The 25,420-nt window shown below is 43.7% G+C and overlaps 1 protein-coding gene across 1 annotated transcript in view; it reads right to left on the bottom strand.

The window, feature by feature from the left end:
• Positions 1–25,420, bottom strand: part of LOC116050921 (NACHT, LRR and PYD domains-containing protein 12-like) — a 164,507-nt gene that overhangs the window by 93,183 nt on the left and 45,904 nt on the right. Inside the window, exons 9-12 of the mRNA XM_036000526.1 lie at positions 21,923–22,093; positions 21,539–21,712; positions 20,870–21,040; positions 17,283–17,453 (exon numbers count right to left, since the gene is read on the bottom strand). Coding sequence (XP_035856419.1) covers positions 17,283–17,453; positions 20,870–21,040; positions 21,539–21,712; positions 21,923–22,093 — 687 coding nt within the window. The remainder of the gene's footprint in view (positions 1–17,282; positions 17,454–20,869; positions 21,041–21,538; positions 21,713–21,922; positions 22,094–25,420) is intronic.

Raw genomic sequence — 25,420 nt, 5'->3', positions numbered from 1 at the left:
TCTGTTCCATCTTGGTTGGGAGTCACACATGCGCAGTACCTAGTTAAGACTACTAGCCAGTCAGAAGCAGAGTATGAGGGCGTGCCCTGACAGTACCTAGGTAAGGACTACTAGCCAGTCAGAAGTAGAGAATGAGGGCGTGTCCTGACAGTACTAGGGCTTTGACTTTTGCCCAAAAATCATATTCGAAGTTTGTTTATGAATATTAATATTTGAATATATTTGAATATTTATTAATAATATTTTGACCATTAAATGCCTTCAGTAAGGCTTATATTGGTATCAAACTTCGTACATGTTCTGTCCACCAGAAGGCAATGTATCAGTCAGTAGGCGTGCAATGATGTTGTTAGAAGAAGAACACACTGCCACCACTGGGTTTTTTTTAAATTAAAAGTCAGACCCTGGATTAAACACAAACAATATGCTTTCAACAGGAAGGTCGGATATTTCACCGTAGCCTATGTAAGTGGTCTGATGTTCATACTTTTGCGCTGGTGTGTGCGTCGAGCCGCGCGTGTGTGTGTGTGTGTGTGTGTGTGTGGAGTGTGTGTTGTGAGAGAGTGACGGTGATTACCGGTAGCTTCAGAGCGAGTAGCGACTCTATAGTCTTAGTGAGAGAAACAATGTGTCTCCCCTGTTCTTTCTGACCACGGTGGGAAATCTGAAGCAGGAAAAGTTAACCCTCTCCTTGATTTCATGTTGTTTATGGAGAAGGTGAACCAGGAAATGAGTCGGGGGAAATGCGCTACCAAGCCGCGGCCGAGCGCCGCGCGTTGCCGCGACGTGTAGTTACATTTTGAAATGCGTGAAAAAGCCTCGGAATCTGAGGCTTACAAGCAAACACATTTACAAAAAAATAATGCCCATAACAGGTTCGAAATTCGAATATTAAGGGCTGCCTAATATTCGTTCGAATATCAATATTTTTTTTAATATTCGAATTATATTCGAATATTGAAGTTCGGAGTCAAAGCCCTAGACAGTACCTAGGTAAGGACTACTAGCCAGTCAGAAGCAGAGTATGAGGGCGTGTCCTGACAGTACCTAGGTAAGGACTACTAGCCAGTCAGAAGCAGAGTATGAGGGCGTGCCCTGACAGTACCTAGGTAAGGACTACTAGCCAGGGAGTCGCACATGCTCAGTAAATACTCACTTAGTCAGTGCTTGGACACAGACATTAGTAACGTGACTAGATAAAACTACGTGTGAAAGTTACAGACATGGCGGCAGTAGTTCAACCATACATGTTCAAACCAGAATCAGATCCTGAAGAAGGAGGGGAGTCTCCTGCAAAACCTGAGACTCGAGAATTCAACAGGACGCTTATGGTGGGAATATTCAAAATGTTTGGGCCGATGACGTAGACGGCCCTGCAGATTTTGACCAGCTCACTGAAGGCAGGACACATTCAGAAACCCGTATCTCACTCAGAACAGCATGGATGTTTTTTTTTCCAAGTTTGTATGCGTGTGGAAGCACCAGAGACACAAAATAACACCCCAAATCCCAGAAAAAGTGATTTTTTTCATAATATGGGCACTTTAATTTAACTTAGGTGGTTTTGTTGCTGCACCTAAACCTTGTAATGTACACCCTGAACTGTATTCTGTCAATAAAAAACCAAAAGGTCCAAAATAATCTTGGAAGTGTTTCTCTTCTCTCAGACTTTTTGTATCCTGACTGCTGACGCCAGAAACCAGAGAAACCAGAGAGCACAAAACATAGATCAGTAATAGTTAATAAGGAAGTTGAGCCATCATCTTACCAAGTGGCATAGGTATGTGTTTGTAATAGGACCGGGGTGTACTTTTTCTTTTCATCCAGTTCTCCTGTGAGCCCAGTTATTATTAATGACAATAAAAAGAGCAGATTAGTTAATAACTTCACAGTTCATGTTAAAGGAGCAGAAGTTAAAGTCAAACCTCGTGAGTTGTATCTCAGCTGCTGCCCAGACTTGTCTTTGAGACGTGAGGAAGCAGAAAGTGATTCTGCTTCATGTTGTCTTGTTTTTAGGTTGTGACGTCGACTGTAACCGTCCACATTGTTGACTTTCAGTAACTTTTCTCTCTGAAGCTTCTCACAGGTTTCAAGTTCATAATGTCTTTACAACAGATATCCAGCAACTTTTTAAGACAGTTTATATGATCCGTGATGTAGTGGAAAGTCTTTCGGTTTGTTCTTCTTTCATTTATCTTCTCAATGACAGCTGTTGTGATTGTAGCTCAGGAACGTCGGCTAACGGCTGTTTTTGTTGGGATGCGTAACGATAACTTTTGGCTTCGTAACGTTAGCTAGCTAGCTAGATAGGTTTATAGGTTAACGTTAAACTGGCTTGTTTTTAAGATTTTTTTTGTGTGGCATTTTTAGGCCTTTATTGGACAGGAAAGCTTTAGACATGAAAGGGGGAGAGAGATTGGGGATGAGACGCAGCAAAGAGCAGCAGGTTGGACTCGAACCCGCGCGGCTGCAGGACTCAGCCAACATGGAGCGAACACTCTTACTGGGTGAGTTAGAGACCGCCCCATGTTCCGTATATTTTTAATAATTATAACCTCCATACCTTCCAGTCGAGTGAGTTCATCTTCACCTAACATTAGGTTTTCCATCGTTAGCTTAGTGCTGTTATCTTAACGTTAGCTTGAAGCTAGTAACTGTTGGCTACTCTTTGCCGTCGTTTTAGATGCAGGCGTAAAAAACTTTAAATTAATAACGGAAAAGGTCATTTTTTTCACTTATTTTAGCAAAGAAATTAAATGATATAAAGATATTTTTCTTTTTTTTTTAAAGAAAGAATCCAAGATGGCAGCAAGATGGCAGCAAGCTCATTGTCTGCTCAAGTGTCTCTCTCTGGACTAATTCGTTTTAATGAATTTTATTGTTTTTATCGTTTTAAAAGTTGCAGTTTAGTGTTTTTTTGGGTGGACATTAAAAGAGTTTAATTTAGCCTCCGCTTTACTTGATCCTGGGCTACCAAGCCTGAGTCACATCAACCTCTGCCTGGAGCCTGGGCTAACAGGCCTGAGCCTGCCTCATCCTCCTCCATCTAGAGCCTGGGCTAACAGGCCTGAGCCTGCCTCATCCATCTCCATCTGGAGCCTGTGCTAATAAGCCTGAGCCACATTTACCTACGCCTGGAGGCTGGGTTAACAGGCTTGAACCTGCCTCATCCATTTCCATCTGGAGCCTGGGCCAATAGGCCTGAGCCTGCAACATTCACCTTTCGCCTAGAGCCTGGGCTAACAGGCCCGAGTCTGCTACATCCACCTTCATCTGGAGCCTGGATTAACAGGCCCGAAGCTTGCCATATCCACCTCCACCCGGAGCCTGGGTTATCAGGCCTGAGCCTGTTTCATCCACCTCCACCTGGGGTCTGGGCTAACAGGCCCGAGCCTGTCACATTCACCTCCTGGAAAATAGCTACGGTTGTGCTACTCACAAACTGTTTCTGCTGATGTTTTTTAACATGAAGATTATGGCACTTTTAATAGTTTTATTATGTGTGTTGACCGTTTGGGACTTGGGACTAAGTAGTGCTCCTTGGGTAAGTACTGCTAATAATAAGCAGAGCATGTGTGGTATCTCCTATAGTGGCACTAAATCTGGTGCAGCAGGGCACCCTGAGCCTCCACTGTCTCATTTGGTTCTGGTCCTCAACTTCAAGTTGCCTGTGGTTGTACCTAAACTTCAGGCCTTCCTTGCCTTGTACAATCTTTCTCTTTCACTTGATGAAAAGCAATGCTTGGCTTCAACATTTGACACGCGTGAGTCTGTTCCAAAATGTAGTGTGAAACGAAGATTGATGATTGTTCTACTTTTACTTATATCTGGAAACGTGCAACCAAATCCTGGACCTGAGCTGAAATGCGCCCAGACCCCTGCTGATTTCAAATCAATGCCTGGGTTAAAATTTGTTCATCTTAATGTGCGCAGCTTATTACCCAAGATGGACATGGTCAGAATTTGGGTGAAATCGACAGATGCAGATATTGTGATCATTTCTGAAACCTGGTTGTCCAAATCTATTTCTAATGATGACATCGCCATACTTGGATACAACGTTCATCGTACAGACAGGCCCAAAAAAGGTGGTGGCGTAGCCATTTATGTAAAATCAAGATTTGGTGTATCAATTGTCCTATCTGAATCTATTTCTAAACAAATGGAGTTTTTGGCTTTGAACGTAGAAATAGTTAAGTCCCTGTCTATAACTGTTGCGGGGTGTTACAGGCCTCCATCTGCCATCAAGGAAGCATTACCATCCTTACAGTATCTTTTGTCAAAATTAAATTACAAGGAACTCTTATTGGCTGGAGATTTTAATTGGGATTGGCTAAATGCAGTTTCTGGTGAATTTAAATCCTTCTGTGACTCTATTAATCTAAGCCAGTTGGTCAACCTACCTACAAGGCCACATGTAAAGAGTCCAAATAAGTCTACCTTGATTGACTTAATCCTAACAAATGTCCCTCATAAGTTCTCATCAGCGGGTGTGTTCTGCAATGATTTGAGTGATCATTGTGTTGTTGCTATATGCAGGAACACTAAAATCCCCAAATGCAATCCCCGTATTATTTGCAAGAGAAATTTAAAAATATTTAATGAGCAAGCCTATCATCATGACCTAGCTTTGGTTAATTGGGGGCATTTGAGTTTGTTGCCAGATGTGGAACTGGCTTGGGCCTATTTCAAGGAGAGTTTTATGAAGATTGTAAATAAACATGCTCCTATTAGGAAATTTAGAGTCAAGGGTCGAGAGAACCCTTGGTTTTCTCCAGAATTGTCAGAGTCCATCCATCAGCGCAATGTGGTATGGGCCAAAGCCAGAAAAGGCGATTCTCCCTCTGATTGGTCTAATTTTAGGCATTTAAGAAATAAATGTACTTCTCTTATTAAGAAGGCTAAATCAGATTATTACTTATCTGTCACAACAGAAAATCTCAACAATCCACAGAAATTTTGGAAAGTGATAAAGTCTCTATCTGTAAATAGAAGACCTCAGGCTCTTCCAAAATATGTCTTAAAAAACTCTGTTCCTGTCTACGATAGGACCGAGGTCTTAAATAGCTTTAACAATCATTTCATAGCTTCTGGTTCTTTGTTTGACTCCACAGGAGTGGCCCCCGTGACTCCCTGCACAGAACCTCAAATGTCTTCTGGAGAGTATTTTAATTTTGTTCCTTTTACTGTGCAGGAAGTGCATAAAGCTCTCAAAGCATTAGATCACAGGAAATCAAACGGACCGGACTTGATAGAGCCCTACTTCTTGAAAATAGCAGCTGATTATGTAGCTCAACCTCTTACGGTCCTCTTTAATCTTTCAATCCAAAACAAAGAAATACCACTGTTTGGAAGTCTGCTTTTGTTACCCCTTTATTAAAAGGAGGTGATCCAGCTGTTATGACTAACTACAGACCAATATCAAACTTGTGTGTTTTGTCAAAACTTCTTGAATCTCTTGTTTGTGATCAACTTAAAGAGTTCCTGTACTCTAGTGACCTACTCTCTAAACTACAATCCGGCTTCAGGAAAAAACATAGCACCATCACAGCTGCTACAAAAGTGATAAATGATATACTTGTTGCTCTTGATAAAAACAATATTGTGCTCCCCTTTTTATTGATTTGTCAAAAGCTTTTGACACTGTGGATCATGTTATTTTAAAACATAGGCTTTTATGTCTGGGACTGTCTAATCATGTTGTTTCATGGTTCACAAATTATTTGAGTGACAGGACCCAGTGCATTAAATGTGATGGTCTGTGTTCTGATTTTTTGGATGTCCACAAGGGGGTGCCGCAGGGTTCTATATTAGGACCCCTCTTGTTCATCATGTATATTAATGATCTAGGACAAGATGTGTCTGACGCTAATATGCATTTTTATGCTGATGACACAATAATTTACTGTTTTGGACAGAACCCTGTTAAAGCTGTAGAATCTCTGCAGAAAGCTTTTGACGTGGTCCAGCATACACTTATCCAGCTAAAACTGGTCCTTAACGCTGAAAAGACCAAACTAATGTTGTTTTCAAACAATAAGAAGGTCCCTCAATCTATCCCCTTTGTGTCCACTCTTGAGGGAAATGTCATAGAGATGGTTCACACCTACAAGTACCTTGGTATTTTGTTTGATGACTCCCTGACTTTTAAGCCCCATATAGACAATCTTGTGAAAATGCTTAAACTAAAATTGGCCTTTTTCTTTCGAAATAAATTTGTTTTTCTTTTGAGGCAAAAAAGCGCCTTGTTAATGCAACATTTTTATCCATTTTAGACTATGGAGACCTGTTGTACATGAATGCTTCTGCTAAATGTCTCCACAAGATTGATATTGCATATCACGCTTCTCTGCGGTTCATTACTAATTGCAAGGTCTTGACCCATCACTGTGAACTGTATTCCCGAGTGGGATGGCCTTCTTTGTCCTCCAGGAGGCTGGGTCACTGGTATACTTTCATTTATAAGGCCATGCTTGGTCTTTTGCCTTCCTACATCTGTAATTTAATCTCACGGAGGAGTGTTGGCTCTCACTGTTTGCGTTCGAATGATCTTTTGTTGCTCGCTGTTCCACTTGCCCGTACAGAATTGGGAAAAAGGGCTTTTGTTCACTCAGCCCCCCACACATGGAACATGTTGCAAAAAGACTGGAAATTGACTGAATTACTTTCATTGAACGCTTTTAAGTCCAGATTGAGAGCATTTGAGTCGATTCTTTGTAATTGTTTCTCATAATGTATATGTAATCGTATTGTATGTTTATAACTTTTTTGCTGCTTCTTGGCCAGGACTCCCTTGAAAAAGAGGTTTTTAATCTCAATGGGACTTTTTTCCTGGTTAAATAAAGGTTAAATAAAAAAATGTTGGATGAGGACCAACTTTAAAATAATCACTTTTGGGGACTAGAGTCTGAATTCTTCTTTCCGAGCCCGGCCCGCGTCCGAAAGGCATTAAGACATTTGTGTCCGAGCCCGACCCGAGCCCGACGCAGTTAAAATCACATTTATTTCTCATACTAATGACACATGTACGTTTGTTTGTGTGTAAAGCTTTTATTAAGCAACTGTAGGAAGGCATTTGGAAATGTCAACAGATGAACGCATCAGCGCACACGGGGCAACAAGCGCACGTTAATAAGCTGTTTAATTTAAAATGTTCAATGTGTTAACCTTTCCTGATCGCTTCGTTTCCGACTGTGGTCAGAAAACCAGAGGAGACTCATTACCTCCAGGGCCGACGTTATAAAATGAATAACGTCAGGGTTAAACTCCCGTTTCTGGTGAGCAAATGAATGAACTTGGCTTACAGTCTGGGCTTTATCTCTGACACCGCACACACTATGTAGCCTACAAAACTTAAACTTATTATCGCAGCTACAACACGTCTGCTTCCTCTTTCTTTCTCTTCTATCTTTCTTCTGCCCACTTTCCACACACACACACACACACACACACACACACACACACACACACACACACACACACACACACACACTGAGCTCTCTTAAAGGAGCCGCAGCACCATTTTACAACAATTTAATATGACACACATTACGGAAGGAAAGGAAAATTCTCTCTTCTCAGCTGAGGTGGACACATTACTGCTGCAGTGTTTACCATTGCGCTACACTGTCTGCATACATTAGCCTAGCAGCTAGTTTCCTTGCGGTTGAATTTTAGCCTGCATGCATGTTTTTGTAGCCTAAAACAGAGCAGCTTATATTGGTAGAGAGAGAAACAAGTTAGCAGCACGGGGAGAGCAGCAGCCAGCTGGAAAAAGCCTAGAGAGAGGATAGGAGAGGACGGGGAAGCCTGTCTACAAACCAATCAATTACAACTGTCGGGAGATGCAGCTCACGTATGTGATGACCACAGGACGTAGTTTTGTCACGTAGAGTTCTTTAGTGCGCTTGCATAACTGCAGCGTCAAACCGAACCGGCACAAATGCAAAAACATGAACCTTGGTCCGGACTTTCAGGTGTGAAACGGGACGTTAAACGACGTCCACAAAGCTTAAAAAGCGTAGACATGAAGCTAAATGTCCCTAAAAGTAGCATGCTGTTTATTTGCCTTCTCATGAAATCAGATTGAACGTGTTAGACTGTTTTTAGCATTCAAGACAAGGGAATTTATTTATAAAACTTCATTCAGAGACAAAGGCAATTCAAAGTGCTTTACAGAAGCATAAACATATCAAGCACATAAAACAGAAAACCCGACAGGCCAACGTGGTGACTTTCTCTCTAGATTTAGGGACTGTTCGTTATTTAATTAAGGGGCCACCGGAGGAGTTTTGTGGCCTCTAACCTAAAAAGACTTGACCCTCCCCTCATCAGTAATATTTTTCCTATGACCCTCCAAAACGATTTGAAAAAGAGGCATGACCCTCCCCTTGTGTGCAAGTTTGCACTTATCAAAGAAGTACAGACACCATTTGATTTTTACAGCCATGACGTACAGGAGTTAACCTCTGCATTCTCATCTTACAAATCCCACTCCTCTGTTATAGTGTGGTGGCCATTTCAGTAGATTTACTCACTAACATTGTTGTGGAAACACAATAAGCATGGAAACTAAATGCACACTTCATGCATTACTGCATTACTTCAAATACTAAGTTACTCCTCTAGTAAACTAGTATTCATATGAAATAAAACAATAAAACATTGAGACCATTCAGCAAAGGACGCTGGGATATAACCAATTCAATACGGTTGCTATGGACTTGTCACTAGGCTTCATTGTATATTTTAGCACATAGGTAAAGCTGCCGAAGCTGAACATTATATTCCAAAACATATATGTTTATTTTTAAAGCAGATTTTAAGTTACATTGTAACAATTTAACAATTCTCCCTTATGAAATCCAATCGCGGCACGGCTGTTTTGGAACGCAATAGACAGATGCTTAAATTCAACTAAAATGTAACGGTGAACAATCAGTGTTGGACCTACAGTCTGTTGAGATGCCTCTCCAAACGCAGAAACCAAGCGCAGTCACACCATAAAACGTTAAGACATAGAAAAAAGATCCGTATTTTGCTGTAATCCAATGACACGGAAAAAAAGTAATCCACAGCGATCAGTAGATCCACAAAAAGGTAAATGACACGGTGTATCCAGCAAGGCCTATACGAGCGTGACATTCCCCAGCCAGCTCCAAACAGGTGAACGAGGCCTCTCCACTTCGCCGTTTAAACAAAGTGGAATAAACGTATAAAAGTCCAAATCTACACAAAACCTGCAATCAATTAGTAAGCTGACATCAAGGCCCAGACTACAAAATGTTGGAATACCGAACGGTCCCTTAGCGACTTTATGTCTAACTAGCCACTAGGAATTACTGTAACGTCTTCAAACCATCAGGGTAAAAGCAAGATATATTTTACTGTAGTTAATTCCTGAACATACTGCTTAAATCCCAGCTAAGTAATCAAAGTCTCCGGCTCTTCTGCATCTCTCCCCCTCTCCTCTTCAGCAGCAGACACAACCACTCAGCTTTATGCAAATGATAAGCAATGATGTCACCAATGTACATATGAGCGTATGACATCATCTAACGACTTTTAGGAACTTTTAGAGCTAGGGTTAGCTACTGTCATAGGAAGAAAAAAAAAACGGCTGGTAGCTGGTGCTCAGATACCGTTCTCCTTTAAGTCAGACAGCAGCTTCAGACCTGATTCTCCCGGATTACTGTAGAAGTCCAGCCTCAGTTCTCTGAGGTGTGAAGGGTTCGACTTCAGAGCTGAGGCCAGAGACTCACAGCACCTCTTTGTGCAGTATGACAACCTGAGAGAGAAACACATTGGTTTAATACCACAGTAATACAAACACTGTCAGGTGTTAAAATCAATACCTAGTCTTTATTATCGCTACACTTTTATAGGGTCTTCAAATGTCCAAACATAAATCAGAAATCTGGGTGTAACAGACAAAGTCATTCTGTCATCATCAGCAGCTTTTTCCTCATCAGGTTGAAGGTTAAAATAAAACCTTTTTCTCTGTTTTGGAGATCTGGAGACCGTGGAGATGATTTATTATATGAGGTCTTGACTTGGCCTGCAGCTGGTTTAACATGTAACAGTGAGACTCCTTACTGGTACCAAGAACAGCCAACGACGGGACCATTAACCCTGTCGACTATGAATACAGCTTTAGTGGGCTCGTCTGGAACGTAACCGCCTATACAACAGTGAATTGTAGATTTTAAACTTCTGTTTGAGTACAGATTAAACAAACCAGTTGATAGTGGATTTTGTTCCCTTTGGACAGAGCCAGCTAGCAGTTTCCAGCCTTTATGCTATGCTAAGCTAAAAGGCTGTAGCTTTATACAGTGGTGTGAAAACGTTTTTGCCCCCTTCCTGATTTCTTATATTTTTGCATGTTTGTCACACCTAAATGTTTCAGATCATCAAACAAATTTAAATATAAGACAAAGACAACACAAGTAAACACAAAATGCAGTTATTAAATTAAGGTTTTTATTGGTAAGGAAAAAAAATCCAAACTTACATGGCCCTGTGTGAAAAAGTGTTTGTCCCCCCTGTTAAAACATAACTTAACTGTGGTTTATCACACTCTAGCCACACCCAGGCCCGATTCCTGCCACACAATCAAGAAATCACTTAAATAAGACCTGCCTGTCAAAGTGAAGTAGAACAAAAGATCGTCAAAAGGCATGCCGAGATCCAAAGAAATTCAGGAACAAATGAGAAAGAAAGTAATTGAGATCTATCAGTCTGGAAAAGGTTATAAAGCCATTTCTAAAGCTTTGGGACTCCAACGAACCACAGTGAGAGCCATTATCCACAAATGGCGAAAACATGGAAAAGTGGTGAACCTTCCCAGGAGTGGCCGGCTGACCAAAATTACCCCAAGAGCTCAGAGACAACTCATTCAAGAGGTCACAAAAGACCCCACAACAACATCCAAAGAACTGCAGGCCTCACTTGCTGAGGTCAGTGTTCGTGACTCCACCATAAGAAAGAGAATGGGCAAAAATGGCGTGCAGTTCCAAGATAGAAACCACTGCTGAAAACATCTTCATGATCCCCAAGACTTTTGGGAAAATACTCCTACTACTGTGGAATGGCAAGGCAAAAGTTGAACTTTCTGGAAGGTGTCTGTCCCATTACATCTGGTGTAAATGTAACACTGCATTTTAGAAAAAGAACCAACAGTAAAATATGGTGGTGGTAGTAGGATGGTCTGGGGCTGTTTTGCTGCTTCAGGACCTGGAAGACTTTCTGTGATAAATGGAACCATGAATTCTGCAAAAAATCCTGAAGGAGAATGTCTGGCCATCTGTTCGTGACCTCAAGCTGAAGCGAACTTGGGTTCTCCAGAACAATAATCCAAAACACACCAGCAAGTCCACCTCTGAATGGCTGAAGAAAAACAAAATGAAGACTTTGGAGTGGCCTAGTCAGAGTCCTGAACTGAATCCTTTTGAGATGCTGTAGCATGACCTTAAAAAGGCAGTTCATGCTCGAAAACCCTCCAATGTGGCTGAATTACAACAATTCTGCAAAGATGAGTGGGCCAAAATTACTCCACAGCACTGTTATCGCAAATGCTTGATTGCAATTGTTGCTGCTAAGGGTGGCCCAGACAGTGTTATGTGTCCGTTTCGGCCCAGAACGCAGAGGTAACACACAGATACAGTCGAGCAGTTAAATAAGGTTTAATGAAGTTACGGGAACTCAGAGACACACAAACGAAGGAATTCAAAGCCGGGAAGCTCCTGACTGGTCCCAGGCGGAGGTGAGCCGACGTGGAGGGGTCCAGCAGTTTCGGGACACGAGAGAAGACAGGCTGAGGCGAGAATCACTGGTGGGTTCCTGAAGTGAAGACGGAAAGCTGCCGGGTGAGATTAGGCGCACGCTGACGCCGTGGAGATTAGCAGCAGGACTGAGCGAAGACACAGGGGTTGAAGTTAACGAACTGGCTCCGACAGGAAGATCAGCCCGGGTTAAATATTGCAGGTGATGAGGAATGAATGAGCTGCAGCTGCGGAGATCGGCTGAGCAGAGTTGAAGCGGCCACGCCCCTTGACCCAGATCTTGGACCACGCCTCCAGTACTCCACACAGATCAAACACAGACAGGACAAAAACACAAACAGACACACAGGGAAAAAACATCCCAAACAGGACAGGGAGAGAGCTGCCCGTAACAGGACCCCCCCCTCAACGGACGCCTCCTGGCGTCCAAAAAAAAAAACAGGCAGAACCCACCCAGGGAGGGCGGAGGGGGCCCGGAGGAGGGACGACCCCAGAAACAACATAAATCAACCCCGGAGGGGCGAAAGAAAGTCCGGGGAAGGCAGAAAACACTGGGGACCTGGGAACCGAAATACACTGGGGCACAACGCCCTGGGTCACTGGGAACAGAGAGTCACAGGGGCTGAGAGAGAGAGCTCAGCAACAGGGGCAGAGTCACTGGGGCACAGGGAATAGAGTCACTGGGACACAGGGAACAGAGCACAGGGCGGCCTCGGCAACGGGGAACTGAGAGGCCTCAGCGACAGGGGACTGAGAGGCGCCACGAAGGCAGAAGCCTTCAGGCGGCCTGCGACGAAGGCCGAACCCTTCTGGCCACCGGCGACGAAGGCTGAAACCCTCTGGCGGCCGTACTGGACGTCGAAGGCACTCAGGCGGCCAGGCAGGACGTCGAGGGCACCGAGATGACTGGTGGCGAAGGCGAAGCCTCTCAGGCGGCCGAACAGGTTGGCGAAGGTGAAGCCCCTCTGGAGGCCGTCTGCGAGGGCGAATCCCTTCTGAAGACCAGCGGCGAAAGCGAATCCCTTCCGAAGGCCGGCGGCAAAGGCGAAACCCCTCTGGAGGCCGTCTGCGAGGGCGAATCCCTTCTGAAGACCAGCGGCGAAAGCGAATCCCTTCCGAAGGCCGGCGGCAAAGGCGAAACCCCTCTGGAGGCCGTCTGCGAGGGCGAATCCCTTCTGAAGACCAGCGGCGAAGGCGAATCCCTTCCGAAGGCCGGCGACAAAGGCGAAACCCCTCTGGAGGCCGTCTGCGAGGGCGAATCCCTTCTGAAGGCCGGCTGCGAAGGCGAATCCCCTCTGAAGGCCGGGCAGACCGAGCAGGAGAAGGGTCAGCTGGGCTGAAGATAGGCGACGGGTCAGCTGGATTGGGGTCAGTGTCCACCAAACAGGCAACAGGAACAGAGATCGACGTAGACTCTGGACGTCTGCACGTCAGCGGCGGTTCTGGACGGCTGCACGTCAGCGGCGGTTCTGGACGGCTGCACGTCAGCGGCGGTTCTGGGCGGCTGCACGTCAGCGGCGGTTCTGGGCGGCTGCACGTCAGCGGCGGTTCTGGAAGGCTGCACGTCAGCAGCGGTTCTGGACGGCTGCACGTCAGCGGCGGTTCTGGGCGGCTGCACGTCAGCGGCGGTTCTGGAAGGCTGCACGTCAGCGGAGATACTGAGTGGCTGCTAGCAGGCCGAGGTTCTGGAGGGCTGCTAGCCAGCCGGGGATCAAGGGAGCTGCTAGCCAGCCAGGCATCTGTGAGGCTGCTAGCCAGCTGGGGTTCAGAGTTGCTCCTAGCCAGCCGAAGCTCGGGGCGGCTGCTAGCCAGCCGGGATTCAGGGAGGCTGCTAGCCAGCCGGGGATCTGTGAGGCTGCTAGCCAGCTGGGGTTCAGAGATGCTGCTAGCCAGCCGAAGCTCGGGGCGGCTGCTAGCCAGCCGGGATTCAGGAAGGCTGCTAGCCAGCCGGGGATCTGTGAGGCTGCTAGCCAACTGGGATTCAGAGATGCTGCTAGCCAGCCGAAGCTCGGGGCGGCTGCTAGCCAGCCGGGATTCAGGAAGGCTGCTAGCCAGCCGGGGATCTGTGAGGCTGCTAGCCAACTGGGATTCAGAGAGGCTGCTAGCCAGCCGGGGATCTGTGAGGCTGCTAGCCAGCCGGGAATCAGGGATGCTGCTAACCAACTGGGGATCTAAGAGGCTGCTAGCCAGCCGGGGTTCGGAGAGGCTGCTAGCCAGCCGAAGCTCGGAGTGGCTGCTAGCCAGCCGGGATTCTGGGAAGCTGCTAGCCAGCCAGGGATCAGTGAGGCTGCTAGCCAGCCGGGATTCTGGGAAGCTGCTAGCCAGCCGGGATTCTGGGAAGCTGCTAGTCAGCTGGGGATTAGGAAACTCGGGAACTCTAGGAAACTCGGGGACACTAGGAAGCTCGGGGACACTAGGAAGCTCGGGGACACTAGGAAGCTCGGGAACTCTAGGAAACTCGGGAACTCTAGGAAACTCGGGAACTCTAGGAAACTCGGGGACACTAGGAAACTCGGGGACACTAGGAAACTCTAGGAAACTCTCGGGAACGCTAGGAAGCTCGGGGACACTAGGAGGCTCGGGGAAGCTGGGCAGTGCTGGGACACTGGGCAGCTTGGGGACACTAGGAAGCTCGGGGACACTAGGAAACTCGGGGACGCTGGGCAGTGCTGGGACACTGGGCAGCTTGGGGACACTAGGAAGCTCGGGGACACTAGGAAGCTCGGGGACACTAGGAAACTCGGGGACGCTGGGCAGCGCTGGGACTCTGGGCAGCTCGGGGACACTAAGAAGGCTGCTAGCAAGCCTGGGATCTGGGGAAGAGCTTACTAGCCTGGACTCAGGAGGGCTGCTAGTTAGCTTGGGCTCAAGGGGGCTGCTAGCCAGCCGGGGCTCAAGAAGGCTGCTAGCTAGCCTGGATTCAGAAGAGCTGCTAACCAGCCTGGGTTCAGAAGAGATGCTAGCTAGTGGGGAATCAAGAGGGTTGCTAGCCAGCCTGAATTTAGGGAGGTTGCTAGCTGGCCGGGGCTCAGGGAGATTGCTAGCTAGCCCTGATTCAGGAGAGATGCTAGCTAGCAGGGAATCAGGGGAGTCGTTAGCTAGCCGGGACTCAGGGAGGCTATTAGCTAGTCTGGATTCGGAGGGACTATTAACTAGCCTGGGCTCAGGAAGGTTGCTAGCTAGCTGGTGCTCCGAGAGGTTGCTGGCTTGCCTAGAGTCAGGGGAGCTGTTAGCTAGCTTAGCTTCAGGGGAGCTGCTAACTAGCTGTGGCTCAGGGAGGCTACTAACTAGCCGGGGCTCAGGAAGGCTGCTAGCTAGCCTGGATTCTGGGGAGATGCTAGCTTGCGGGGAATCAGGGAGGCTGCTAGCTAACCGTGGCTCAAGGAGGTTGCTAGCTAGCCCGGAGTCAGGAGAGCTGCACGCCAGCTCGGAGTCAGGAGAGCTGCACGCCAGCTCGGAGTCAGGAGAGCTGCACGCCAGCTCGGAGTCAGGAGAGCTGCACGCCAGCCCGGAGTCAGGAGAGCTGCACGCCAGCTCGGAGTCAGGAGAGCTGCACGCCAGCTCGGAGTCAGGAGAACTGCACGTCAACCCAGGGTCAGGAGAGCTGCACGCCAGCCCGGGAACAGAAGGGTTGCACGTCAGCTCGGGAACAGACGGGTTGCACGTCAGTTCAGGTTCAGAAACTCCGGTCAGCTCAGGCTCAGGTACACAGGTCTGCTCAGGCGCACAGGTTAGCTCAGGTGCACAGGTTAGCTCACGCTCAGGCACCCAGGTCAGCTCAGGCTCAGGTGCACAGGTTAGCTCAGGCTCAGGTACACAGGTTAGCTCACGCTCAGGCACACAGGTCAGCTCAGGCTCAGGTGCACAGGTACTCTGATTTACAGCTTGAAGGCTGGCTTTGGCATCCTCAGTACGTCTAGCACACTGAACTACGTACTGGTAAACAGTCAAAAAAGTCTCTGGCTCTCCTCCAGGTGTAGAACGGACAGGACTAGGCGTTGGCTGGGAGATGGACATAAAACCTGTGGTAACACTGCTTGGTGGTGGAGAAGTAGGGGTGGAAACAAATCTTTGAATCCATTTTGGAATTGCGTCGTTAAGCCAGGGCTTTTCTGACAACTTAACGCGGGCGAATGACAAAATTGAGTCCCTCTGGAAATCACTGTCAGCCTCCTTCCACATGGTTTTAAGCTCAATCATGTCACAAATGATCTCGTAAAGGTCATCTATCTTAGACTGTACATGTTTCACTTTTCCCAAGTCCGTGGAAGCTGCCATAGTAGAAAGCAAAACAATACTTGGGCACCCACCGGAAGAAGAAGCCACTCTGCTGGGTCCAAGTGGTCAGATCATTCCGTCAGGTGTGAAACCTCTGCAGGGTCCATGGCCAGTTCGTTCTGTTATGTGTCCGTTTCGGCCCAGAACGCAGAGGTAACACACAGATACAGTCGAGCAGTTAAATAAGGTTTAATGAAGTTACGGGAACTCAGAGACACACAAACGAAGGAATTCAAAGCCGGGAAGCTCCTGACTGGTCCCAGGCGGAGATGAGCCGACGTGGAGGGGTCCAGCAGTTTCGGGACACGAGAGAAGACAGGCTGAGGCGAGAATCACTGGTGGGTTCCTGAAGTGAAGACGGAAAGCTGCCGGGTGAGATTAGGCGCACGCTGACGCCGTGGAGATTAGCAGCAGGACTGAGCGAAGACACAGGGGTTGAAGTTAACGAACTGGCTCCGACAGGAAGATCAGCCCGGGTTAAATATTGCAGGTGATGAGGAATGAATGAGCTGCAGCTGCGGAGATCGGCTGAGCAGAGTTGAAGCGGCCACGCCCCTTGACCCAGATCTTGGACCACGCCTCCAGTACTCCACACAGATCAAACACAGACAGGACAAAAACACAAACAGACACACAGGGAAAAAACATCCCAAACAGGACAGGGAGAGAGCTGCCCGTAACAGACAGTTATTAGGTTTAGGGGGCAATCACTTTTTCACACAGGGCCATGTAGGTTTGGATTTTGTTTTCCCTTAATAACAACTTTCATTTTAAAACTGCATTTTGTGTTTACTTTGACTAATATTTAAATTTGTTGGATGATCTGAAACATTTAAGTGTGACAAACATGCAAAAAAATAAGAAATCAGGAAGAGGGCAACCACTTTTTCACACCACTGTATTTAGTGTACAGACATTAGAGTGGTATCAGTCTAAATATCTGACTCTCAGAGAGAAAAAAAGCATATTCCACAAAATGTCAAACTGTTCCTTTAAACAACTATAATACTCTGACTTATTGGATGCTACTTGAGTTGTATCGAACAGTAAATGTTTTACTTAACTGTACTGTGCTAGGATGAAGCGCCAGATTGAAACATGTTTGCAGTCTGAGTCTGACTAACACTAAAATGGTCTGAAATTAAAAACTAGATACATTGTATTATTCTCAGAACAGGTGTCCAGGGAAGAAAGAATTACAGAAAACTGTCTGAGAAGTCTCACCTCAGTATCTCCAGTCTACACTGGGGTTTCCTCAGCCAATCAGAGAGCAGCTCCACCCCCTGATCCCCCAGGTTGTTGGAGCTCAGGTTGAGTTCTCTGAGATCAGAGGAGTTGCTGAGGGCAAAGGTCAAAGACCGGCAGCTGGCTGCTGTTAACCTGCAGCATCTCAGGCTGGAAGGAGACATTTAAACACAGTTTTCAGATCATTGTTTGTTTTATGTTCTAACTTTTTGTGGAAGAGACTGAATATGAAATAAATAAAAATAAATAATATAATAAAAATTATATAACTATAAGTATCTGTGAGCAGATTTAGTTTTTCTTAATGTATTAACATCTATAACTCCTCCTGTGGAGACCAAGGGGAGGCTGCTGTATGAACAGATCATTAACAACAACACAGTAAAACAGCTGTAAACATATAAAACATGTTTCATAGAAGTTATAATAACAACAAAAACCTTGAAACACCAAGACATTACTAAGCATTTTTCACTCTAGTGCAACCATGGCAGGAAGCAGGAATATCTCCTGTCTGTGAGCAGTATATCACATGGCATAAAAACATTTAAAAAAAGGAAAAACGTAAGTTAAATTTCTTTGATAAGTTATTTCACAAAAATATAAAAACAGTTGAATCAGGTAAAACACATTTTTATACAATCAGTCGCTGATTGGATGAATTTTTGTCACATGGCTATGTGTCACACAGTAAACAAATCTGGGTGTAAGTTCTGACTCAGTGTTTCAATTCGACAGATTAATTCTGTCATCAGCAGCAGCTTTTTCCTCATCAGGTTGAAGGCTAAAATAAAACCTTAGTTTTTCTCAGTTTTGGAGATCTGGAGACGGTCAGATGATTTTATTACTCCACGTCTCGACTGCTGTAACCAGGGGCCTGTTTCACAAAACCAAGATAAGGGATTAAGCCGGGATTTCCCCGTTATCCTGGATGAATTTAGCCTTTTTGCTCCTGACCAGGCTAACAACCAGGATTTATTTAATCCTGGAGCCTTTTCTGATCACCCAGCAGTGGTTTTACCCTATTGTTATCAGCCTGGATTAAAATACAACAGGTGCATAATGCTGTTCATTTATACTGTTATTATTTAAAGTTGTGACCATTATTTTTTTTTTTATAATTATTCATGTGACAGTCATTGTTACTGTTATATTGCTGTATGAAGACTGCTGTTCATATTGTTGTTAGAAGTTTGATGAATATATTATAGCAGTTGTTGAGATAATTAGAAAAGGCTGATAAAATTTCAAAAGTGTTTTAAATGAAGTCTGTTACTAAGGGCAATACATAAAATGCTGTACATTTCTATAGTTGACCAATGCACCTTGAATTATTTTAGTTGATTAATTTTTTTAAATTCTTTAACAATAAGGATCATGTTTGTTCCGCTTCCATTTGCATTGTATTTGGCATTCTTAGCACACAATTTGTGTTCAGTAAACTGGGACTATAATTTGGGAGGATTGTACAATTTAAAGAACATATCCTAATTGTACAATCCTCCCAAATTATAGTCCCTAGAATGATAGTCTTAGTTCACTGGACCAGTAACTATCTAGTGATGTAGGCTACTGTACATTCATGTAACAACAGGGAGAGGACACCCCAATGGTTTTGTACCTTATATTTAGCTGGGGGCGAAATAACTGATGAATTTCTTCAGTGTCTTTATTTTCTATGTCCATATATACAAGGGAGCAAGGCATATAATATGTAGAGAAGGAAACTAGTCCTCTATAAAAAATAAAAAATAAAAATTTTACTGCGTGGTAGATAATAGTGAACAGATAATAGTGAACAGACTGAATGATAGTCTAAAAATATACATTTATGAACTACTGCTCTTAACTGAAACCATTCAATGAGTCACTCTAATTTGCAAAAATGAACAGTTGTACACTTTGCATTAAAAGCGAGCAGTGGAAGTTAATATGACTTAGGAAATTCATATTTTAACCCATGAGAGAGAGGGAGGAACATAGTGAAAGAGATATTTACGCGTCATACTCTAGCGTTGTAGAAAATTGATCTTCATGGTAAATTTCCTGAGTAACATTATGACGGTTTCAATTCAGAGTGGTCAGTTAATGTATATATTTAGTCTACTTACGCATTCAGTCGGTCCGTGATCGTCTGCTACGCTTTCTCTCGCTGTTTCATTACAGCGGCCGTGTTTCTTTTCTTTTTATACAAATAATGTGTTTCACGTCATCATAATTCCACAAGAAGCTGCTGCTCACTCTGTATAAAGTATGTAAAATGCGTATTCTCCATTTGGCATCACTAAATCTTTGATTGACCTCGCGGCCTTTTGAGGAAAGCCTTGGACGCGTGATTGGTTGCTTGTGTTTCTGATGCTGTGGAGTTTGAGAGTGAAGACAACATTGAAGAATTTAAAGAATCTTCTTCTCCTTTACAGGAACAAACATCAACAAAGTGATGACACAGCAGACATTCGTCCCTTTGTAAAAATGAATGTATGTGAACACAGTGCAGTGTTTCCCACAGGTTGAGAATGTACTTGTGGTGGTTGAGGGCGCAGGATGTGACGGTGCGGCGCATGATAGCTGAGTTCAGTTATAAACTAGTCAAATGAAGGTGAAAACAATGACTACATAACTTCATCATATAATTAAGAAAGAAATAACTATTTACATATTTAACAAATTAGACTAAAAGATGATATAGATGAAAATATTGTGACACTTTACTGCATCTGACACAATTTCAGGGTAGTTATTAGGGCTGCACGATATGAGGAAAATATGCAATATGCCCCAACGTTGTTGAATATCACGATAATGATATTACTTTTTATAAATAAACATATTAAAATGTACTCAGTTCTGCCTTTCTACTGCTTTCAGTATTCTGCTAAAATACAACAAATTACTTGAATGAAGTTAAAACAAATGACAGGAAAGTGTAGCCATGATGTGTCTTTTCAATTAAATCAGTTTTTTTTGCCAAATGTTAATGGTTCAGCAGATAAAATAACCCTAATAGACTATAAGCCTACTATGATCCATAGTTACGTTATTATAAATCTCAACACTGTTCCCTCCTAACTTCTGTTAAATCATATAAGACTACGCTATCTAACGTTTATTCATGTTCATTTTGTTTGTTATATCATTGTTAATTTTTTGTTATTAATTATTAATTAATTCAAATTTTATCTACCTGGGTGGTGCGCCAAAGTAGAACCTATGTATGGGAAACAATGCAGTGATTACCGTCGTCTCCTGTTGAGTAACGAGACAATAATGTTAGAAGTTACTGGATGTAACTCCAGTTCTATGAATCTGTGTGTGTAGCTCACTGTCGCTCTGCATCACACAGTGAATTAAATAAAGTAAACACAGTCACTGTGAGGAATATAAAGCATCACACGGCCTGATCATGAACAACAGATGCTCCAAAATAGAAATAGATAGGTGCTCAACAGGGGAAATTCTGACTAACACTGAAATGGTCTGAAATTAAAAGCTAGATAAATTATATTATTCTCAGAACAGGTGTCCAGGGAAGAAACAATTACAGAAAACTGTCTGAGAAGTCTTACCTCAGTATCTCCAGTCTACACTGGGGTTTCCTCAGCCAATCAGAGAGCAGCTTCACCCCCTGGTCCTCCAAGTCGTTGAGGCTCAGGTTGAGTTCTCTGAGATCAGAGGAGTCGCTGAGGGCAAAGGTCAAAGACCGGCAGCTGGCTGCTGTTAACCCACAGTGTCTCAGGCTGGAGGAGACATTTTAACAGTTTTCAGATCAGAATTTTTGTGTTCTAACTTTTTGTGGTAGAGGATTATAAAATAAATAAAAAATATAATAATATAATAAATGTTGTATAACAACTATAATGTAGCTGTGAGCAGATTTAGTGTTTCTTAAAGTATTTGGTAACAGCTATAACTCCTCCTGTGGAGAACAAGGGGAGGCTGCTGTATGAACAGATCATTAATAACAACACAGTTAAACAGCTGTAATCATATGAAAGGTGTTTCATAGGAGAAGTTATAATAACAACAAACACGCTACATTAATAAACACTTAAAAATGCCCTAATATATGCTCACAACTACATTATAGTGTGTTATAAACCATTTATTTAATAATAATGTAAATAAACTTTTAGTGTGAAAATGGCCTCAAATAGCTGAAAACTATCTGAACACCTGAATGTGTGACCAAATTTTATCACTTTTATTCAAAGTGTCCAAACGACCACAGTACTCACTCAGGTGTCTCAAGTTGACAAAGTGTCTCTGGCGAGAACTCAGAAAGGTTTTTGACATCACTGTTTCCGAGGTTATTTCCAGACAGATCCAGGACTCTCAGGTGAGAGGGGTTTGACTTCAGACTGGATGCCAGTGCAGCACAGCCTTTCTCTGTAATCTGACAGCCAGCCAGTCTGTTGGGAAAAACAGTTTTAACTTAAAGGAGGTAAGCTGCAGTGACAGCTCCAGACCCTGACCTCTGATCCAGTGGCTGAGCTGCGGCTGCAGTCTGAGTCTGACTAACACTGAAATTATCTAAAATTAAAAACTAGATAAATTATATTATTCACAGAACAGGTGTCGAGGGAAGAAAGAATTACAGAAAACTGTCTGAGAAGTCTTACCTCAGTATCTCCAGTCTACACTGCGGTTTCCTTAGCCAATCAGAAAGAAGCTCCAACCCCTGGTCCTCCAGGTCGTTGTAGCTCAGGTCGAGTTCTCTGAGATCAGAGGAGTCGCTGAGGGCAAAGGCCAAAGACTGGCAGCTGGCTGCTGTTAACCTGCAGTCGCTCAGGCTGGAAAAAGACATTTAAACACAATTTTCAGATCAGTTTGTTTTGTGTTCTAACTTTTTGTGGAAGAGAATATTTATAAAATAAATGTAAAATAAGTAATATAATAAATGGTTTATAACAACTATAATGTAGATTTAGTGTTTCTTAATGTATTAACAACTATAACTCCTCCTGTGGAGACCAAGGGGAGGCTGCTGTAAACAGATCATTAACACAGTAAAACAGCTGTAATTTTAAAAGTTATAATAACACCAAACACGCTACATTAATAAACACTTAAAATGTCCTTATATGTGATCACAACTATATTATAGTCTGTTATAATCCATTTATTTAATAATAATGTAAATAAACTTGTGTGAAAATGGTGAAAAATGCCTGAAAACTGTCTGAACATCTGAATGTGACAACATTTTATCACTTTTATTATTAAGTTTATTAAGTGTGATAACGACCTAGTGTCTCCAGTCGACAAAGTGTCTCTGCCAAGAACTCAAAGGTTTTTAACATATTATTATGATTTTGACTCATCGTGAAACTTTGGTCTGAACTGGTCTTTAGTCTGTGGTGTTGCATGTAGGTGACATTTTCATTTGATTCTATGTTGCTTCATGAAGCTTTGAGGTGTTAAAACTAATTAGAAAATATTAATAAATAGACCTGACTCACACATGTTGAACATCAGAATTGGATCATTTTCAGAAGTACAGTCAACAGGGGAGTTTTAGCCAGCTGGACACTAATTTAAATGTTAAACGTCCCCAGAGTCAGATAATATTATGTATATTTTCATCTCTGTGTGTCCAGTTTAGTTTAGTCACAGAATGTGTTAAGCTTAGCTTAGCACAAAGAGAAGTAACAGCCCCATTAAAAGTGAAGTATTCCACCTTTCAACATATTGAATCTTGTTAGCTACATGTAACATGTACATCAGACAGACTTGGAGGTGTTGGAGGTGATTTTTTCTCTTTTGATGGAGCTGTGCTAACAGTTTCCCCCTGCTTCTAGTCTTTGTGCTAATCTAGGAGCTATCTCTGGACAAAGTTAAAACTGATATCCACCTGAAACATCCGACTGAGAAAAACAGAATGATTAAAGATGGTAAATGTACATTATCACCACATGATATAAGATATCTGAAGGGAATCTTTCATCTATGTTCACTGTAACATGAAAGCAAAGTAAACTACTCCCAGTTTAAGTGTCCCAAAGTCCGTTTTACTTATTATTGTATTATGTATTATGAATCACCACAAACATACTGTGCATCTGGATGTTCTTACCAGAATCTCTGAAGTTTGCATTTGGGACTTTTTAGACCATCAAAGAGCAGCTCCACTCCAGGGTCCAGCAGATAGTTTCCACTCAAGTCTAACTCCTCCAGACCAGAAGACTTCGAGCTGAGAACTGATGAAATGTTCTCACAACTTCTGAGGGTGAGGTTACAGTTACTTAACCTATAGGTAAAAACAAAATGTCTGTTAACATTTAGCAAACACTTCCCTCTGTTCTCTACACTTAAACACAACCAGAGAGCTGCAGAGCTGTTGGGTTTCTCGAGGTTGAATACTTATGAAGCTTTCTTTGATGCTTTGAGCACTGGCAGCAGCCTCTCCAGAACTTTATCTGAACCTTCGTGCAGGCAAGCGGGCTTAAAACCATAAACAAAGAGAGGCGGGCTAACATTAGGCTAAGGCTAACTCCTTATCGGCTATCACTTCGCAGCATTTTCCTCGCCGATGTACTAACTATGCTAATGTCTTTAGCAAACAAAATTGATGATCCTCAGCTGCAGATCACCACTCGTAAATGTATTATGGACTGCAACATCATGATGTTCACAGAAACATGGTAACAACATCATCTGCGAATGAAGAGTGTGACGCTACGAAAGCGAGACACACGAGTGTAGATGACGTTACCTACCCACGCAGTAACTAATCACATTCCCTCTCACACACATTGACCAACTCTGGCAGACTCACACTGCATGAAAAGTGGGATTTTTGTCCCCGTAAACACCCGTAAACGCCCGTAAATCTCCCTAATTTTCGGCAGTTAACGACAATTTACAGGCTGTGAACGTTGCGTTCGTCTGTGCAACAAGTTGTCTGAAACGAACCATGATGTATGTGGAGAGCTCCCGCGGAGGTGCTAATGGCTCTAATAAGCATATGAATACCAACCAAACCTCTCCTGGCCAGAAATGCCGCTTTTCCATCACATGGTACCTGCTCGACTTGCCTCAACTCTACTTGCCTTTTTTGGTTTTCCATTACGAAAAAAAGTACCTGGTACCTGTTAACAGGTACTTTTTTTAGTACCTCCTCAGTCGAGGTTCCAAGCGAGCTGAGGCGAGCCGAAAAGGTGACGTGAAAGCGACAGACGGGGGTGTCCTGAACAAAGCCGCTATTTTTACACCGTTTAGCCAGCTGTGTTTTTTTTTTTGCTGCCTCCAGCTTCTTTAGAAACTAAATGTGTCTTCTGGCAACAACAACACACCTTCGACATTCTGTGTGTGTGTCGTGTTAGGTCATGGCAGTTTACTGCGGCGCCGCTTGTTTACAGTTCTGCGGAGGCTCCAGTCCAGGCAGAGCTTTCACCATATCCTACGTACACACACACACACACATGCTGGCTCGACGCACACACCAGCTGACAAATGTATACATCAGGCCACATATTACATAGGCTACGGAGAAAGCTCTGCGTGGAGCCTCCACAGAACTGTAAAACAAGCTCAAGTGGCCTGATGTTTATACTTGTGCGCTGGTGTGTGCGTGGAGCCGGCAAGACGACCAGCCACGCTGGGGCAGTACTAAAATCTGCAATGGAAAACGGACGCACAGTGTGCCGAGTCGAGTCGAGGCGAGTAGAGTCGAGGCGAGTCGAGCAGGTACCATGTAATGGAAAAACGCCAAAAGTGTCTGGCCTAATTAGCATATGAATAGCAGCGACACCACGCCTGTCCAGAGAATGTCTGGCCTGGCTTGAATTTCCTCACTCAGTATTGGCTGAAGCCACTACTTTTAAACAAGAAAAATCACTCAATCACACATATATATATATATATATATATATATATATATATATATATATATATATATATATATATATGCTATTATGTTGTATATTCATGTCATTGTTATGCTATGGACTACACTATATTACCATCAAGGACATGAATTTATTGAGGAAAGGAAAATTTGCCAGGAACGTGATGTTTATTCAAAAGAAGAGCTTTATTAGCACACAACAAACAGCCTACACAACAAATGGTAAACTGGTAAAAAAGGTAACTGGCGGCATTCTGTCTTAATTCGATCC

The sequence above is a fragment of the Sander lucioperca genome, chromosome 4, assembly GCF_008315115.2.
Source record: "Sander lucioperca isolate FBNREF2018 chromosome 4, SLUC_FBN_1.2, whole genome shotgun sequence".
NCBI classification, from domain to species: domain Eukaryota; kingdom Metazoa; phylum Chordata; class Actinopteri; order Perciformes; family Percidae; genus Sander; species Sander lucioperca.
The sequence above is the reverse complement of the archived record's forward strand: the minus strand, read 5'-3'. Positions and strand labels throughout refer to the sequence as shown.